At 56.9% G+C, this 18,845-nt stretch overlaps 1 protein-coding gene and 1 non-coding gene across 2 annotated transcripts; both read left to right on the plus strand.

Moving 5' to 3' along the window:
• The first annotated feature begins 2 nt into the window (after positions 1 to 2).
• Positions 3 to 18,781, plus strand: PPFIA3 (PPFI scaffold protein A3). Its single transcript, XM_028091463.2, has 30 exons — positions 3 to 88; positions 648 to 902; positions 1,174 to 1,275; positions 1,654 to 1,818; positions 2,178 to 2,252; positions 2,580 to 2,654; positions 2,969 to 3,190; positions 5,135 to 5,281; positions 5,389 to 5,523; positions 5,926 to 6,009; positions 6,176 to 6,307; positions 6,999 to 7,061; positions 7,214 to 7,290; positions 7,560 to 7,704; positions 8,239 to 8,426; positions 9,660 to 9,882; positions 10,547 to 10,710; positions 10,841 to 10,968; positions 11,686 to 11,779; positions 12,307 to 12,388; positions 13,039 to 13,239; positions 14,542 to 14,604; positions 14,769 to 14,795; positions 15,855 to 16,030; positions 16,444 to 16,541; positions 16,736 to 16,911; positions 16,999 to 17,067; positions 17,293 to 17,464; positions 17,964 to 18,035; positions 18,122 to 18,781. The coding sequence occupies exons 2-29, from the start codon at positions 663 to 665 to the stop codon at positions 18,020 to 18,022; spliced, it is 3,582 nt and encodes a 1,193-aa protein (XP_027947264.1). The 5' UTR covers positions 3 to 88; positions 648 to 662; the 3' UTR covers positions 18,023 to 18,035; positions 18,122 to 18,781.
• LOC114199656 (U6 spliceosomal RNA) lies at positions 12,108 to 12,214 on the plus strand. The gene has a single exon (XR_003607326.1). It is a non-coding gene; the product is annotated as a U6 spliceosomal RNA (small nuclear RNA).
• Positions 18,782 to 18,845: the final 64 nt, after the last annotated feature.

The raw sequence follows: 18,845 nt of genomic DNA on the forward strand, positions 1-18,845 counted from the left end.
CAGGATTGGGGAAGAGGTGGCTGAAGGCTCAGACTCCGGGGTCTAGGGGAGAGAAGGAAATTGGGGACCCAGCCTCCTGTGGCCTGAGGTAGGAGGGAGCTGGATCTTGGACTCCTGGGTTGAGGGAGATGGCTAGCAAGTGGAGTGGTTTTTAGATTCTTCTGGAGCTGGGGTCCAGATATCTGGGACATTGGGGGCAGGAGTTGGGCTGGATAGGTGAGGACCATCCCTGTGACCCTGTACTGGTACCAATGACCTAATTCTGTGGCCCCAGTTCTTTGACCTCCTGAAGGCATGGTTCTCAGCTGGGCTTGTCTTCTTACACAGGCGGCGGGTTAATGGGCATTCCCAGCAGGGTCAGAATAGGTAGACTGATTTTCCCACATTGACTCAGGCAATGGGTCACCTGGCTTTGGTTTCTCTGACTAGGCTGGTCCTAGATTTGCTGCCGAGATTGAAACCCTGGTGGGTTTCAATTAATCCTGAGCCATGAGCAGAATGGATGGGCCCCAGTTTCTTCTGTACAATGCCTGGGTTGCCCCACCTCAGTTTCCACTATGGAGTATCCCAGGGGCCGTGCCTCAGTTTCTCTGCCAGTGCCTCGACGAGGCCGGTCTCTGTTCCCTGCCCCCTCCCCACTCCCGCAGGCCAGCACCGCCGCCATGATGTGCGAGGTGATGCCCACCATCAGCGAGGATGGCCGGCGGGGCTCGGCGCTGGGCCCCGACGAGGCGGGCGGCGAGCTGGAGCGCCTTATGGTCACGATGCTCACGGAGCGCGAGCGCCTGCTGGAGACGCTGCGCGAGGCGCAGGACGGGCTGGCTACGGCGCAGTTGCGGCTGCGCGAGCTGGGCCACGAGAAGGACTCGCTGCAGCGCCAGCTCAGCATCGCTCTGCCCCAGGTCTGGGCGGGACTGGGGGCGGGGCCTGAGGGAGGCGGGACCTCGACCGCCGAAGGCGCGGAGAGGGCGGTCCGGAAGGGGCGGGACTTGGCGCGTCAAAGGGAGGAGTGCATGGGGCGGGCGCTTGCCGATGGTGGGCGGGGCCTGAACCTCTGGAAGGGGCGGGATTTAGCAGAGAGGGGTGGGGCCTTCAAAACTTCCAGGCCTGTGTAATGCGGGACATGGGGAAAGGATTGATCTAATTGTCCGGATTCTACCCACATCTGGACAGGAGTTTGCGGCTCTGACGAAGGAGCTGAACTTATGTCGGGAGCAGCTGCTGGAGCGGGAGGAAGAGATCGCAGAGCTGAAGGCGGAGCGCAACAACACGCGGGTGAGGGGCGTGGGGGCGGGGCCTAAGCGGGGTGGGCGGAGCCACGAGGTGTTGCAGCCTGACCCATCTTTTTTTACCCATCTTGCCTTCCTGTCTTCTCCTCCCTGCTTCCACTTCCTGGCTGGTCTCCTCTGGTTCCCTCCTTCCTTCACATCTCCTCCCTTACCTCCATAATTGTTCTTTTCCTACACCATTCCTTCCTTGACCATGCCCCTACCTCTGATATCCCTCTCTCTTTTCCTGACCTCTCTCCTTACCGCTTTGCTTGGCTCCACTCTTCCTCCATGTGTCCGCCCCACCTGTCTGGACCACCCTTGTCCTCGACCCTGCCTCTCTTCCCTTGCCTCTTTTCCTTGGCCCGGTGACCTAACCCTGTAGCTTCTCCTTGAACACCTGGAATGCCTGGTGTCCAGGCACGAGAGGTCACTGCGCATGACCGTGGTAAAGCGCCAGGCCCAGTCCCCGGGTGGGGTCTCTTCTGAGGTGGAGGTGCTCAAGGCTCTAAAATCCCTCTTCGAGCACCACAAGGCCCTGGATGAGAAGGTATGAGAAACAGAAGAGCCTGGATGCAGAACCTAAGCCCGTGGTTGGCTGGGACTGTCCTGGATAGGAGAGATTCTGTCTGTGATTGGTTGGGGATGTCCTAAGTGGGAAGAATGTTGACTGAGATTGTTTGGGACGGGAGACTCAGATTGGGAACTGACTGGTTGAAAAATGAATTTTGGTGGGGCCTAGCGGTGGGTGGGGCTGCCTTGGTACCTGGTTGGAGCTGCACACCCATTTATAGGTAGAGGAATGCTAATGTCGGCCTATCAGGCCACCCCAGGGGTGTTCGGCCTCACGGTCAGCTGCCCTAGATTGTGTCTGATCCCCATCTCACTCTGTCCCGCTCCCATCCCCAGGTCCGGGAGCGGCTGCGGATGGCGCTGGAGCGGGTGGCGGTGCTAGAGGAGGAGTTGGAGCTGAGCAATCAGGAGGTGGGGGCGTGGCCAAGAAGGAGGCGGGACTAAGGAGCTACCAATGGAGTGGAGCTGATTGGGTGGGGTTCAGGGAAAGAACGGACAATGGAGGAAATGGTTGGAGGGGGGAAGTTCGGGCTCTAGAGGACACCGCCACAGGGAGGCTAGGGGGAAGAGTAAGGGTGAACTTCTTCACCCTGGGCAGCTAAGGAGAGATACAATGAAGGCACAGGGTTTAAAGACAGACTGTGGGATGGGGTGGCCCCAACAGGACCAGTGCCAGTGGGAAGTAGAGCTGGGGGCTCTAGGACTCCCTTTGTCCTGATCTCCGTTTCCCGTTCCCAGACCCTGAGCCTTCGAGAGCAGCTGTCTAGGCGCCGGTCGGGGCTGGAGGAGCCCGGCAAGGATGGGGACGGGCAGGTGAGAGGCAGAAGTCCTTTGCTCCCCTTGCTCTTCAAGGATCCCCATCCCTGTGACCTCCACTCAGCCCCCTGACTTTGTGATGGTCCTTTTAATGTTTGGTATGATCCTCACTGCCTCTATGACATCTGAAGTCCTAAGACCCTTATTGGCCTTTGACCTCTGATTTAAGTCACCTAGCTAACTTCTGCGACCTCCAGGCTGATCTTTGATTCCCCCCTCCCCTGCATCAACTTTCTCCTTGTATTCTCTCTATATCTCTGTGTTCCCCACTCTGGGTTCTGTCCCTTCTTCTCTCACTGTTCCCATTCCAGCCCCTTGCCAATGGCCTTGGTCCTGGCGGGGATTCGAACCGGCGCACAGCGGAGCTGGAGGAGGCCCTGGAGCGGCAGCGTGCGGAGGTGTGCCAGCTGCGGGAGCGCCTGGCGGTGTTGTGCCGCCAGATGAGCCAGCTGGAGGAGGAGCTGGGCACCGCCCACCGCGAGCTGGGTAAGGCCGAGGAAGCTAACGCCAAGCTCCAGCGCGACCTCAAGGAGGTGAGGCCGGAGCCCCTGGTGGGCTGCCCTCTGTCCCTCCCTCCCCCTAACCCTTCCGATCCCCCTTTGCCCAAAGTCACAGAGCTCATGAATGGTGGAACCTGGAATCGGTCCACAAGCTCTGTGGACTCTCCTCTCTGAGCCTCAGTTTGCTCACCCGTAGAATGGGATTTATCACCCTTGCCAGAGGGTTGGCACATGACACATACATGGTAGGCGTTCAATAACTGGTCCGAGATATGTTATCATTGGGAAATTCTCTTGTGCTTTTTTTTTTTTTAAGATTTTATTTATTTATTTGAAAAAGAGCATGAGTGGGGAGGGGTGGGGGGAAAGGGAGAGGGAAAGGGAGAAGCAGCCGCCCCACTGAGCAGGGAGCCCAATGCGGGGCTCTATCCCAGGACCCCAGGATCACAACCTGAGCTGAAGGGAGACGCTTAACCGACTGAGCCACCCAGGCGCCCCACTCTTGTGCTTCTAAGTTGAACTCCCTTGTCTGCATTTCACCCCATCCTGGCTTAGGCCCCTTGATCCTAATTCCTATGCCCCTGGAACTGCTGGGAAATTTAGGGTATGGATTCTGGAAGTCACTGGATGAGAAAGAAGAGCGAGCACTTTATTTTTCATCATCCATTGGGACTTTCACCTCAGATTTTAAACCTGGATGGCCCTGTTGGGAAGTGTGGCCCCACCTCATGGGCTCCCAGACAGAAGTCCATCTTCCATGAGACCCTGGAGCCCTGTCTTAGGTTTTCTGAGCCTGCAGTACCATGGGGCTCTTGGGAGATGTTTCCTCCCATGTGGAAGGGACTTTTGTTTTTCATGAGACCCTAGGGCACTCGCTCTGTGATTCTAAGCCTGGGTTGTGCTAGAAGTTGCTGAAAAATCTAAGGCCTGGATTTTTTTTTCTCTTTAATTTTCTTTTTCTTTGATTCATCAGTTGCATATAACTGGAATAGTTTATTATTATTAGTAGTAGTAGTAGTATTTTAAAGATTTTATTTATTTATTTGATGGAGAGAGAGACACAGCGAGAGAGGGAACACAAGCAGGGGGAGTGGGAGAGGGAGAAGCAGGCTTCCCGCGGAGCAGGGAGCCCGATGCGGGGCTCGATCCCAGGATCCTGGGATCACAACCTTAGCCAAAGGCAGACGCTTAATGACTGAGCCACCCAGGCGCTCCATATTATTATTATTTTTAAGTAAACTTTACCCCCAAGGTGGGGCTTGAACTCAGGACCCCAAGATCAAGAGTCACATGCTCTACTGACTGAGCCAGCCAGGCGCCCCTAAGGCCTGGATTTTTGAGGGGGTGGGCCAAGAAGAGTGGAGACTTCCCATCCCATGGGCTTCAGGTCATCCATACGGGGAGGGTCTAAGACAGTAAGCCCTAGAAACTCACGGGAGGTGAGGTACCACCTTTTTTTTTCTTTAAATTTTTTATTGTTATGTTAATCACCATACATTACATCATTAGTTTTTGATGTAGTGTTCCATGATTCATTGTTTGTGCATAGCACCAAGTGCTCCACGCAGAACGTGCCCTCTTTAATACCCATCACCAGGCTAACCCATCCCCCCACCCCCCTCCCCTCTAGAACCCTCTGTTTTTCAGAGTCCATCGTCTCTCATGGTTCGTCTCCCCCTCCGATTTACTCCCCTTCATTCTTCCCCTCCTGCTGTCTCCTTCTTCTTCTTCTTTTTTTTTTTTTCTTAACATATATTGCAGAGGTACCACCATTTTAACTCTCGGGTGGTCGGGGTCCTAAGGTTGGCTATTCCTGGGAGTTCTTGGCAGGTGTGGTTCCACCATTCTGATGCCCAGATAGCAGGAAACTTCATTTCCCAGGATACCCTGGGGTGCCTGATCTAGGGTTCTAAGCCTACACTACCCCCGGGGCTTTTTGGGAGCTGTCGTCCACGTGACCTTTGGCCACCCCTGCAGGCGCTTGCGCAGCGGGAGGATATGGAGGAGCGGATCACGACCCTGGAGAAGCGCTACCTGAGTGCCCAGCGCGAGGCCACGTCTCTGCACGATGCCAATGACAAGCTGGAGAACGAGTTGGCCAGCAAGGAGTCGCTGTACCGGCAGGTGGGGGCACGGCCAGGGAGGTGACATGGGGGCGAGGCCGCGGCCTGTGTGACCTAGCTCCTCTCCTTCCCCCTCCACCCCCCACCCCCATCTCCGTCCCCCCTCAGAGTGAAGAGAAGAGCCGTCAGCTGGCGGAGTGGTTGGACGACGCCAAGCAGAAGCTGCAGCAGACCCTGCAGAAGGCGGAGACCTTGCCCGAGATAGAGGCACAACTGGCCCAGCGCGTGGCAGCGCTCAACAAAGTGAGGAGAGGCCTGGGGCGGGAGTGTGGGGGTGTGGGGTAGAGGGATGAGGCCGGGCCTTCAGGCTGGAGGGGTAGGAAACTTGCCGCGGGGATTCTGGGGAAAGGGGCGGGGCCGGGGGGTCTAGGAAAGTGAGGGAACTTGGAATGGGGTCAGGGCCTGGAGGCTTGTGGGGATGTTCTCTAGTCCGGACTGACAGGATGGCCTGGAACGCAAAAGAGACAGAACAGACCCTGAGGAGGGGACCGGACGAGAATCCTAGCGCAGGGTCTGGGGTCTCTCGGGGGAGGAGCCTGGGGCTCGGGGGGCGGGGCCTGGCACCGAGGCTTGGAAGAGGCGGGGCCTGAGCCTGACTGGGTCGCAGTGGGGCAAAGTCAGACGCCCGGGCTTCCTGTCCACTAGGCTGAGGAACGTCATGGGAATTTTGAGGAGCGGCTTCGGCAGCTGGAGGCCCAGCTGGAGGAGAAGAACCAGGAGCTGCAGCGGGTGAGGGGGCGGACGGCTGCGAGGGTGGGGGTGGGGGGGGTGGGGCTTTGGAGCTGAGACCCGAGCTTAGATGAGGGGGCGGAGTTGGGGGGCGGGAGCTGAGAGCAGGGGCGGTGCTCTGGGCCGGGTGGGGTTGAGCATCTCTGTCCCGTTGTCCTTTGGGCAGGCCCGGCAGCGGGAGAAGATGAACGATGACCACAATAAGCGGCTGTCAGAGACGGTGGACAAATTGCTGAGCGAGTCCAACGAACGGTTACAGCTGCACCTCAAGGAGCGCATGGGGGCGCTGGAGGAGAAGGTGTGCCCCAGCCCGGGACTTAAGTAACCTGCAATCCTAGACCGCATCTTGCTGCAATCCCGGGGCCCCAGACTTTTCTCCAAACCGTTAGTGGAGATCTCAGATCTAGGCATCTGGAATTTGAATTAAACAGACTTCTCGGGTCTGTACCTGGTCTAAACACCCCAAGAGCCTGGGGCATCCATACCTTGAGTTCTTGGCTTTTCCCCAAGCCTCTGACCCTTTGGACACTCGCACTTTGAAGATTATTTATTTATTTATGTATGAATGTATGTATGTATGTATTTTAGACAGTGGGGGTGGGAGCAGAAGGGAAGGAAGAGGGAGAGAATCTCAAGCAGACTTCCACTGAGCGCGGAGCCCCGAGTGTGTGTGGGGGCTTGATTTCACGACCCTGAGATCATGACCCCAGCCAAAACCAAGAGTCAGATGCTCAACTGACTGAGCCACCCAGGCGTCTCTGGACCCTCAAACTTTGAATCTTTATTACACAAGATGCTGGATTCTGGGACTCCCACGCATTCCCTTCCTTAGATGCATCTTTGGCCCCACAAGCCCCATGTCCTCCAGCTCACCACTCACGCCCACCTCATTCTCCTGGGGTCACCTTCGGCCAGTCTCTGGACACTTACAGCCCCAGGACATGCCCCTTCCAGGCTCCGCCCCCTCACTGCACCCCTGTCCTCCACAGAATTCACTAAGTGAGGAGATTGCCAACATGAAGAAGCTTCAGGATGAACTGTTGCTCAACAAAGTAAGGAGAGGTCTGGAGGAGAGGGCATGGGGGTTTAGGACCAGAGACATGGAGCAGGCATTGCTGGGGGATGGCATTATCCAGGCTGGGAGGGGCTATTCCTCAGGGACAGGGCTGATTCTGACCTGACACCTCCAACTTCCTCCCACCAGGAGCAGCTCTTGGCAGAGATGGAGCGGATGCAGATGGAGATCGACCAGCTGCGGGGGAGGCCACCATCCTACTCCAGGTGACACTAGTCCTTCTGCCTCACCCTTGCTCATAGGAGCCCCCTTGGCCAAGCTCATCCTTTCTGATCTCCAGGTCTTCCCCACCCCCCTGTCCTCCCAAGGCTTTCACTTGACTCCTGTCACTCTTGACACCTGACTTCATGGCCTCTGACCTCTGACTTCAGATCCCTCTCCCAGTCCTCTGACCCCAGGCCTTTTCCCATGACACCTGACCTCTCTGCCCTTTTCCTGACCCCTTGGTCTCTGATTGCCTTCTCCATGCCCACAGGTCTCTCCCTGGCAGTGCCCTGGAGCTCCGTTACTCCCAGGCACCCACATTACCTTCTGGTGCCCACTTGGACCCCTATGGGGCTGGCAGTGGCCGGGCAGGCAAGAGGGGCCGCTGGTCAGGGGTCAAGGACGAGCCCTCCAAGGTCAGCAGCCACTTTTGGGGCCTGGACTGAGCAGGGGGTGGGTGGGCAACAGCAGGAAATGGAGTGTAATACACAGGGCTCTGGAAGGGGGCTGGGCTGAGAAACAGCATCTCCTGGACCCATGTTGTCTTTTTTTTTCCTCCTGCGACTCTATCCTCTCTATTTGCCTGACGGCTCGTCATGTGGCTATCCTGCTACCTGGTGAGAACCTTAGCGGAATGATGAGGTGGGGAGAGGGGCGGTGAGTGGGGGATGGGCACGGTGTAGAATCTTCCAAGGTGAAGAAAGGAAGCGGCCTTGGTCAAGGAAAATGGTAGAATCAGGGGATGGGGTACAGTCCTGGATAGGGCAGTCAGTCAGGGAAAGGGACTTGTGAAGAGACAAAGCTGGGCTGGGAAAAGAGTGTGGGCTGGATCACAAGGTGAGGCCAGTCCTTGTCAGGGGACACAGGCAGGGTCGTGGAGGGTGGACAAGGTCAGTAGAGGTGAGGGAAGCCCCAGCACCTGACATCCTTCTGTCCCCACACAGAGATAGGAGTGGGAGCGGTCTGCCCCTGCGGGGCCCATGCCACCCCCATTCCCTGGGGAGCTGGATGGCTCAGATGAGGAGGAGGCTGAGGGGATGTTTGGGGCTGAGCTGCTCTCCCCCAGCGGACAGGCCGATGTGCAGACGCTCGCCATCATGCTTCAGGAGCAGCTGGAAGCCATCAACAAGGAGATCAAGTGAGCACTGACTGGCCCAGTCCTTCTCCACCCTGCCTGAGCTGACCCTGTAGCCCCTCTGAAGGCCTGAGCGCATCTCCTCTCTTACTATCCTCAAGGAACTCCCCCAGCCCAACACTCCCTCCAGTAACTAGGAAACCCTCAAGATATACCCAGAAGTCTCCTATCTATTCCCTATCCAGTATTCACAATTTCCCGGTACACCAGTGACTGCATTCCCAAACACCCAAGTTCTCAAGCCAGTACACCAAGAATCCTCCAGCACAACTTGGATGTCATGGCTTCACACAGCTAGGACCCAGAGTCTCCCAGTACCTCAAGAATCTCAACACAACACAAGGTCCCCAATCCCAAACACCAAGAATCTCACCCTAATACTTCAAGAACCGCAATTCAAGATACCCAGAATTTCGACTTAATATAACAAGAATCTTTGATTTATCACGAATCCCCCACTGACATAAGGTCTACCCTGATTTCCCAGAAATTGCCCTCCTTGGCAATTCTCTAACAACCCACTCTCCATGGGAAATACACCAACATGACCATGACTTTCCATCCAAAGTCATTGTGAGTTGAGGTATTGATTCACATACCAGATGACTCCATGAACTTCCCAGATCCTAGGTTGACCTCAGAGTCCCTGATCTCCCCCAGTCTTATTATGATCTTGCTCTTTCTTTCCTCCTTGGAATTGGACGTCTTTCCCATAGTGATCTTTTTTTTTTTTTTTAAGGTTTCATTTATTTATTTGAGAGAAAGAATGAGAGAGAGAGAGCACATGAGAAGGGGGAGGGTCAGAGGGAGAAGCAGACTCCCTGCCGAGCAGGGAGCCCAATGTGGGACTCGATCCCGGGACTCCAGGATCATGACCTGAGCCAAAGGCAGTCGCTTAACCAACTGAGCCACCCAGGCGCCCCCATAGTGATCTTTTTTATGACTTTATAGAACGATGTGGTTACCATCATGGAAGCCTTGATGCAGACCCTGATCTTCCTGTTGTCCCTCATCTCCCAATGACCTCCTGAGCCTATCATGACCCCTTGACTCCCCTTTAACCTGTGAGGCCATGATGAATCCGCTAAGACCCTCTAACCTGATTATGCTTTCCTCAGAATTCTTCCCCACCCTCCCCGCCCCCCCAGCCTTCCTGCCCTTTGTGATCCCCAGACTCTGTCTCCCATTGTTTGCCTCTCTGTTCTCTCACGCAGTCTGCCCCCTTTCCTTCCTCAGGCTTATCCAAGAGGAGAAGGAGACAACAGAACAAAGGGCAGAGGAGCTGGAGAGCCGGGTGTCTGGTTCTGGCCTGGACTCCCTGGGCCGCTACCGCAGTAGCTGCTCACTGCCCCCCTCCCTCACTACCTCTACCCTTGCCAGCCCCTCCCCTCCCAGCTCTGGCCACTCAACGCCCCGTCTGGCACCCCCTAGCCCTGCCCGTGAGGGCACCGACAAAGCTGTGAGTGTTCTGAAGTCTCCTCATTTTGGTGGGGTGGCCCGGGGAGGGGGGAGATCAGAGACTGGACTCCCCAAGCAACAGCAACAAAAACCCCTCACACCAGTGATTTTCAAAAGCAACTTTAGCTTTTCCTACAAGTTCCAACTTAAAGGGCGTAAGGGGGAGGCTGAGCCACGGGGTTTCTGAACCCTAACTTGTACTTTTGTCAGATCAGGCCTACTTTTATCTGTTGTGTGCCTTAGGTTTCTTCGTAGGTTTTGTTTTTTTTAAGGTTTCTGTGACTAAACATACAGTTGAGAGCTAATATTAGATCCTCAGAATTGATCTTTGAGGAGGAATAAGACATATTAGCCCTATGTTATTGCCTTAAACCCCGTTTTCTGGCTTCCAGAGTGTGTAACTCATTAGCTTTCCTATAGTCTGAGCAGATCCCACTCCTGACACCAAAAGCTAGGATACATTAAAAATTGGCTGGTCAAGCTCCAGGCGGACTCATTGCCTTTATGTTTCTGCAACTCACCCCTACCTGATCTAGGCTACCTTCGGAAGTGGTACCCCAAACCAGGGACATCCCAGACACCCCCTGGTAGACATCCCAGCTAATGAAGAGCCGCCAGCATGACCCTTCCAATGCATTTCAGCCTCTCTACCTTTCTGTGCCCAGAATCATGTCCCCAAGGAGGAGGCTGGGGCTCCACGAGCGGAGGGGCCAACCATCCCAGGAGACACCCCGCCTCCCACTCCCCGCTCTGCCCGCCTTGAGAGAATGACACAGGCCTTGGCACTGCAGGCAGGATCCCTGGAAGATGGGGGACCCTCACGGGGAAGGTCAGCAGGGACAATGGATGGGATGGGGAGGGGCTTGCTCGGGAGGATGTGCCAGAGGAATGGACAAGGACTTGGGAGGAAAAGAGACATCCCAGATGGGGTCTGCCCTCACTCCGTCCTGTTCACCCAGTGAAGGCACCCCAGATTCCCTGCACAAAGCCCCCAAGAAGAAGAGCATCAAGTCATCCATAGGCCGTCTCTTTGGCAAGAAGGAGAAAGGGCGAATGGGACCTCCAGGCCGGGACAGCTCCTCTCTGGGTGAGGACCCTCATGCCAACCCTATCTCCCTCTCTCCCTTCTTTCCTTCCTCTCTTCCTTCCTTCTTCATTTTCACGAATTCACTTGACATTGATCTGAGTCTTCGTTCATTTGGTAATTCATAGGATGTGAAAGGGGCAGGCAGGACTTGGCGGAAGTAGAGGGAAGGAAGAGGGACAAATACAGGGCACTCTGAGGCCTGCCTGGGGGACTGGAGGTGGGGAGCTAAATGAATTTTATGATTGCATTTACCTATTTTTTAAATAGGGAAAGAGAGAGGACCACCCAAAGGCAGGGAAGATGGTGGGCTGGAGCCTGCTTGTACTGGCTTGTGAAAGCCAAGAGTTCAATTTTCTGGAGTTTTGTGGGCTGCCTGACCTTAACATCAGTAGCTTGAAATTAATGGGATTCTTTACACCATGGAAATTGGCGAACACCACAAAGCAGGGACTATGCCTTTCCTCCCTCCCTCCCTCCCGGGGAGCCGGTGGTTAAACAGTTACCAGCATCCCACTGCCACCTTACCGAGGCCAGTGAATCCAGCCCCATTTCGGGGACGTCTCCAATTCCCTGCCTGGGAGGTGAAATTGGTTCCTGTTTGGCTTTATCACTCCCTCGGGGCCTCTAAGTCGCTGGCCTCCTTCTCAGCACCCTGGACACCAGAGAGTCTCCTTCCTGCTTGATTCTCTCCAAACTCTGGCCCCTCCCTGCCTTCAGCAGGAACACCCTCGGATGAGACACTGGCCACGGACCCTCTGGGGCTAGCCAAGCTGACGGGCCCAGGAGACAAGGACCGAAGGAACAAGAGGAAGTGAGTGTGTGTGTGTATAGGGCGGGCGGGGGGGGGATGGGGGAGACCACTTACAGAGATCCACTTTTTTTTTAAACCTTTTTTTTTTTTTTTAAGATTTTACTTATTTGACAGAGAGAGACACGGCGAGAGAGGGAACACAAGCAGGGGGAGTGGCAGAGGGATAGGCAAGCTTCCCGCTGAGCAGGGAGCCCGATGCGGGGCTCAATCCCAGGACCCTAGGACCATGACCTGAGCTGAAGGCAGACGCTTAGCCACTGAGCCCACCCAGGCGCCCCCTTTTTTTAAACCTCTTCTAAGTTTTCTACCTTCATAAAAAGTGCTTTGGGGGCTCAGTTTGGCAGCCCATATACTAACATTGGAACGATCCAGAGAAGATTCACATGGCCTCTGTGCCAGGATGCCAGGCAAATTCATGAAGCATTCCACTGAAAGATAGAACTGTGCTTTGGAGGTGGTTTGTGGGAAAGGATGGCTGGGGGTCTCTGCCCCTGAGAGCTCCTGCCCTACTAGGCCTCTGTCCCCAGGCACGAACTTCTGGAAGAGGCCTGCCGCCAGGGCCTGCCCTTTGCTGCTTGGGATGGGCCCACCGTGGTCTCCTGGCTGGAGGTACTGGGGTCCAGAAATGCCCTGACTCTTGAGCCCCAACTCCTGTGACGGCCCTGCCACTAGGGGTCACCGGGTGCCACCCAGCATCCTCCTCCTAACCTGGGGGTGGGGGTGGGTGTGGGCGGAGGGGGATGAGGCCCTGGGGAAGGTCAGCCTTCCTGTTGATCTAAACAGCTTCCTCCTCCTTGTGCCCCCCCCCTGCGCCGCTGACCACGCCCCCTCGCTCCTGCGGTCCTGGTGTCTCTCTCTGTGTCTCCCACATCTCTAACTGTATGGGATTCTCTGTGTCTCTGGTTTTGCATCTCTCCCTATCTCTGCGTTTTTGTCCTTCCCCACATGTCTTCCCACGTCTCCGGGTCTTCCCGTGTCTGTCTCCCAATGTCTTTTGCCTCTTTCTCTCTCCATCCCTCTTTCCCCGGTGACTCTGGCGTTACCCTCTGATCCCCCCCCCTTTATTCCCCGTGTCGCCCTCTGACTCCCTCTCGTCTTGTTTGCCTTGCCCCATCTCTGTCGCTTCTCACCACTAACTTTCCCACCTCTCCATCTGCCTCTCTCCTTTTCTTCTGTCTCTCCGGCGTCTCCCTCAATATTGTCTGCCTCTCCGTGTGTGTCTCTTCCCTCTCCCCGCCTCCCTCCCTCCTTCTGCCCAGCTGTGGGTAGGCATGCCTGCTTGGTATGTGGCCGCCTGCCGGGCCAACGTCAAGAGCGGCGCCATCATGGCCAACCTGTCGGACACGGAGATCCAGCGGGAGATTGGCATCAGCAACCCGCTGCACCGGCTCAAGCTGCGCCTCGCCATCCAGGAGATGGTCTCACTCACCTCGCCCTCAGCACCCGCCTCCTCCCGCACGGTCAGTGTCTGCAGGCCAATCCCAGCCCTTGCCGCCTCGGGGCCCCGCCTCCTGTCCTCAGACTAGCCAATCCTGGCCTCCCTCACTCCAGCTCTGTCTCGCAGACCCTCTCTGCCTTGTGTCTCGCCTGGATTGGATTATCTCGGGGACGTGGGGTGGGGGAGTCCCTTCTCAGGTCTCCCTGCGTCCCCTCTACCTCGGTCCTGTCTTACACAGACAGGACCTCATCTGGGAGAAAAATTCAAAAGCATATGGTTCCTTACAAAGTCCTTGATGAGGGCACCCCCCCTTCCTCCCCACCCACCTCTGACTCGGCTCCTTGGCTGGTGCTACTATTTGGCTCCCTTTCCTCAGAGCACTTCTCCCCCCGTCTTTCCTCATCCCCGAGGTCTCATCTCAAATGTCACCGCCTCCAAGAAGCCTCCCTAACTCAACAACTAAACTAGTCACTCGCCCCATCACCCCATCACATTAACACCTAATTTTCCCCCACAGTGTTTATGGCCTTCTAATAGTTTATCCCTTTGTTCCGCACCGAAACTTCTGTGTGCCATGCCCAGTTCAGCAATTGTTAACTCCTTGCCCGACTTGCTGTTTGCTTGTGTGTGTTTGTGTGTGTATCTGAGACCCTCTAGTGTAATTTGTGGACATCATTACTGGTTTGCCCAAAAAATTACTTCATCAGGGCATCTTCTAACAATAAGAACACTCTCCTACGCAGCCACCGCGTCCTTATACCTAAGAACGTGACCATTATTGTCAATTTCATCTCTTCAGTCTATTTTCAAATTTCCCCTCGTGTATCCCAGACCCTACAACTGTGCCTGGCACTCATGAGGAGCTACATAAGTGTCTGAATCAATGTATGAAGTCCTACCTCGTGGGGTTGTTGGGGGCAGGTGCTCAGTAAATGCAAATACACATCCCTTACCCCCCACCCAAACTTCTGTCCCACACCACTGCTGTATCAGCCACCTCGTTCTGAACGTCACTCTGTACATACATCTCTGTGAGGTCAGAGAGGTGATGTTGTGCCCAAGGCCACACAGCAAAATACCCGGGTAGGGCCCCAATTCAAACCTGAACTTGCCCGACCTCAAAGCCCATGTTCTTTTGCCTGGTACACAGCAGGTGCTCAATAAATGATCATTCGGTTTCTCTTTCATTGCCTGGCCCAGAGCAGTAACTGGCCTGAGTCAGAAAGCAGAATGTATATAAATGGACCTAGCCTGGGCCTCTAGGAACACCCCTCCCCCATCCAGAAGCCGTCTCTCAACCCCCCTAACACCCCTCGCCCCTCAGTCCACAGGAAACGTGTGGATGACGCACGAAGAGATGGAGTCCCTTACGGCCACGACCAAGCCTGTGAGTGACCCCTGCCGGCGGCTTTGGGAGTGGCACTAACTCTCCCTGGGGAGGGGTGGGGGGGGCGAATCTCTGGCTGTTCCTCCGTCCGTTCGTCCCTCCCGCCCTCCTCCGCCTGCCCCTTAACCCACCCCTTCTCTTCCCTTTTCCCACTAACGGGTCAGGAGACCAAGGAGATCAGCTGGGAGCAGGTAGGGGGCGCGGGGCGGGACGTGGGCGCATGAACAGGTTGTGCACGCTGCATGCATGCCCCTCCTTCCCCAAGCGCCCCCACCCCCCGCGGGAGCGTTCCATCATCGCCGCGGGGGGCGCTGCGTGGAGCCGGGCTCTGGACCGTCTCACTGTGGCTTGGTGGGGGTCGGTGGAAAAGCCTGGACTAGTCCATTGTTAGTGTGGGGCTCGGGCCATTCCATTATCGTGGGGTTGCGGGGGCTGTTCCACTGCTGTAACTAGAGGGAGACCTTTTCTCTATGATTGAGGGGGAGTGGGACTGTTCCAGTGTACTGGGGCCAAGGGGGAAGCATACTGGGGAGGGGCCGCAGGTCCTGCTGAGAAGTCGGCCGGGAGGAGGAGCTACACTTTGTTCTCAAGAAGGGAGAGGCATGAACTCCCCTGAGGTAGATGAACTAGGTTGGACTAGGGTCTTGGTTTCCAGTCGGGGGCCGGTGTTGATTGTTTCCTTACGCTAAAGGGAGTGAAGGACTTTGGGCTGATCCAGAATATTGTTCTGGGCCAGATGTAGCATTAGACTGGTATTTTTGGACCGTGCAAGGGTGATGGATGGATCTGTTATCGTTTGTTGTGGGGAGAACTACACTGGAAGAATCCGTTGTCCTGACTTGGGGGAGAAGCGATGTTGGACTGACCCACTGTTCTGAGCTGGGACAATGCTAGACTAGTGCCTCTCACCCCTTGCTGTTCCGGTGACCTAAGGATCTGGTGGGAATGCAGCTTCTGATTCCATAGCCTAGGGTGGGGTCCTAGATCCTACAGTTCTGGAAGGTGCACAGGTGATGGTGATGCTGCGGGTCCAAGGGCCGCACTTTGAGTAGACAAGGGTCTCTTCTGTTATTATGAAGGAGTAGGAGACCCCTGGATTGGTCCGTTGTCCTGAGCAGAGATTGACTCATGTCCTAAGGTGGGGTGGAAAAAGAACCACCTTGGGTCAGGGGGTTGGAGTGAACCCTCTCATACATACACGGGAAGGGGTCAGAGGGTCTGACCCTTACCCCACCTGCCCGTGGCCCCAGATCCTGGCATATGGTGACATGAACCACGAGTGGGTGGGGAACGACTGGCTACCCAGCCTGGGGCTGCCCCAATACCGCAGCTACTTCATGGAGTCGCTGGTGGACGCCCGCATGTTAGATCATCTTAACAAGAAGGAGCTCCGGGGCCAACTCAAGATGGTGGACAGCTTCCACAGGTGGGGGCTGCCTGGCCAGTGGGGACAGTCCAAGGGGAAGCTTCACTCCCAGAGAGTCTTTGGCCAATGGGACTGGTGATGGGAACGTCCTGGGACTATCTTTGGCCCTTTAGCCCGGATTCTCAGGAAATCCTGACTTCTGTGCCCCTTCCGCCAATGAGATGGCCCACTAGGCAAAGTCCAAATCCTCAGACGGCTTGGCTCGTTAACCCCATACCCTGTCCAGGTTATCCAATAGGAACTGCCTGTTGAAAATACCCCACATCCTGGGAAGGTCAGCAGTCCAGAAAACCGGCCCAGTGGGACAACTCCCCAACCTTTCCCAGAAGGACCACAGCCAGTGGGGAGGGGCGAAGCAGCAGCCATTGGGGTTGTGAAGGCTTCTCTGTGACCCCACTTTCCCCACTGTTCAGGGTGAGTCTGCATTATGGGATCATGTGCCTGAAACGGCTCAATTATGACCGGAAGGACTTGGAGCGGAGGCGGGAAGAGAGTCAGACCCAGATCCGAGGTGAGTAAGAGTAGAAGAGCCCCCCCCCAACCCCTCAAGCCAGGTGGCTGAGGTTGGGGCTGGTGGGGAGGAGGAGCACCGAGCCTTTTGCGAGGGGGTGGAGCCAGCACAGGGGGCGTGGCCAGGAAAGGAAATGGCGGTGACGTGTGGGCTAAATTGGACCGACCGGCAGCTGAGAGTCCCTTCTGTCCCAGACGTGATGGTGTGGTCCAATGAGCGGGTCATGGGTTGGGTGTCCGGGCTGGGACTGAAGGAATTCGCTACGAACCTCACGGAGAGCGGGGTGCACGGGGCGCTGCTGGCCCTGGACGAGACCTTCGACTACTCCGACCTGGCCTTGCTCCTGCAGATCCCCACGCAGAATGCGCAGGTGAGCTGCGGCTCGGCCCGGGGCACACTGGGCACCGCCACCTCGCAGACTGCACGCTGCCACCCTTCTTCCACCTCTCGTCCCCAGGCCCGGCAGCTCCTGGAGAAGGAATTCAGCAACCTCATCTCCCTGGGCACAGACAGGCGGCTGGACGAGGTGGGCGCGGCCGCAGCCCTGGAGGCTCAGCTCCTAGCGGCACCTGCAGGGTCTGAGCTGAGGGAGTGGGGGCTTGACTTTGCAGGCGGGAGGCGGCTGGAGGCGGGACTAGGGCAGGGGCGGGCTTAAAGGCGAGCTGAAACCCGAGAGGGGTGGAGTCAAAGGAAGTGGCTGAGTCAGAACCCGGCCCCGGTCGCTCATCGTCGGCCCGGCCCCTATACCTAGGACAGCGCCAAGTCCTTCAGCCGCTCCCCATCCTGGCGGAAGATGTTTCGAGAGAAGGACCTCCGAGGCGTAACCCCCGACTCAGCTGAGATGTTGCCCCCCAACTTTCGTTCGGCCGCAGCGGGGGCCCTGGGATCTCCGGGGCTCCCTCTCCGCAAGCTGCAGCCCGAAGGTGGGCGGCACCCCGATGCGACAGCCCCTCCCCCCTTCCCCTTGCTCGGGGTGGGAAAGGGACCAACTGTACATTCCAGAAGCCTCCCTCCAGGTTCTGAAATGGCCTGGTCCTTTCTCCCCGACCCATGACGAATGGATTGCTCAGTATGCCAACTCCCTCTGGGTGTGGAATGGATTAATCCCGCACCCCCTTTCCGAAGTGGGAAATGAATTGGCCCACTGTCACCTGCGGCACCTTAGATGAATCCAAGGCTGCGGGAAGGGGAGGAAAGGAACCCGGCGTGGAGCCAAGCGTTCGTTGTCATTTCGGGAGGGGTACTCCAAGAGAGGGCGCTTGGGGTTGAAGATCAGAGAAACCCTGCCGTGTGTGTGTGTGTGTGTGTGTGTGTGTGTGTGTGCGTGTGTGTGTGTGTGTGTGTGCGTGTGTGTGTGTGTGTGTCCGTGTGTGTGTGTGACACGCGCGCACCAGACCAAACCACTGCTCGCTCTCCCTGTAGGCCAGACTTCTGGGAGCTCCCGGGCAGACGGCGTTTCGGTCCGGACCTACTCCTGCTAGTGTAGGCCTCCAGGTGAGGACTGTGCTGGGCGATCTTGGGGGTTCGGGGCGGCACAATGGATCTTCATTGCTCCACGTACTGCCCCGGCGTCAATGCAGGTGACCTCACTCGGATGGAAGAATCTTCCAGAGGCTGGGCTGTTCCCCCTCCTGCCCAGAGTATGGTCTCGCCGGGGAGAGCGGGCGGGGGAGCTCGCGCCGCGGACCGGACCATCTGTACAGACGAGCGGGGAGTGCGTGTCCCCGCCTCACAAAAGGACTGGGCCTGGACCAAACCACACGAACTGGACTGAGAGGGGGAACGAAGAGGGCAGGAAGAAATCCCGCCCCAAACTTCCACCTCCCTTTTCTCTACTTTGTAATTTATTGATCAGTTTCCGATGGGAGATGGGTGCCCTTTCCCCGCGGGAAGGGAGCGGGGCTTCCCTCCCGGGCCGCATGCTAGGAGAGGCTGCCCGCTCCCCTTTCTCCTCCCCAGTCGCGGGGCCCAAGTCTTCCTTCTTCGTCCGAAAGGAGGGGAGGGGGGACTCGCTGCTACAAGCCTCGCCCCATGTGCCACTCATCCCCGCCCCGCCGCGTCAGGTCGCCGGTGCCTGGGGTCAGCTGTGGGCGGAGTCCCCCCTTCCTCCCCAGTGTCTCGTGTCCCCGGGGCCTCTCGGCCCCCCGTGCTGTGGCCGTGTCCGTGCCCCGGGGGTAGGGGGTGCAGAACTGCGCTCCCGGTTCCCCTCCGGCTCCGGGGTTTGCATGGGAGAATCCTCTTTCCACGATGCTACTGGGCGACGTGGCGTGGGGGGAGGGAGGATGGTGGGGGAGCCCTCGCCCG

Source organism: Eumetopias jubatus, unplaced genomic scaffold (assembly GCF_037043125.1).
Source record: "Eumetopias jubatus isolate StellerSeaLion01/CBP00866 unplaced genomic scaffold, mEumJub1_p1.0 scaffold_10, whole genome shotgun sequence".
Classification (NCBI taxonomy): domain Eukaryota; kingdom Metazoa; phylum Chordata; class Mammalia; order Carnivora; family Otariidae; genus Eumetopias; species Eumetopias jubatus.

Bases quoted from the DNA above. Each gene is read 5' to 3' on its own strand.
- PPFIA3 (XM_028091463.2), top strand. From the start codon at position 663: ATGATGTGCGAGGTGATGCCCACCATCAGCGAGGATGGCCGGCGGGGC. The intron at 14,796-15,854 runs GTAGGGGGCGCG...CCGTGGCCCCAG, and splicing joins AGGAGATCAGCTGGGAGCAG to ATCCTGGCATATGGTGACAT. The intron at 17,465-17,963 runs GTGGGCGGCACC...CTCTCCCTGTAG, and splicing joins CCGCAAGCTGCAGCCCGAAG to GCCAGACTTCTGGGAGCTCC.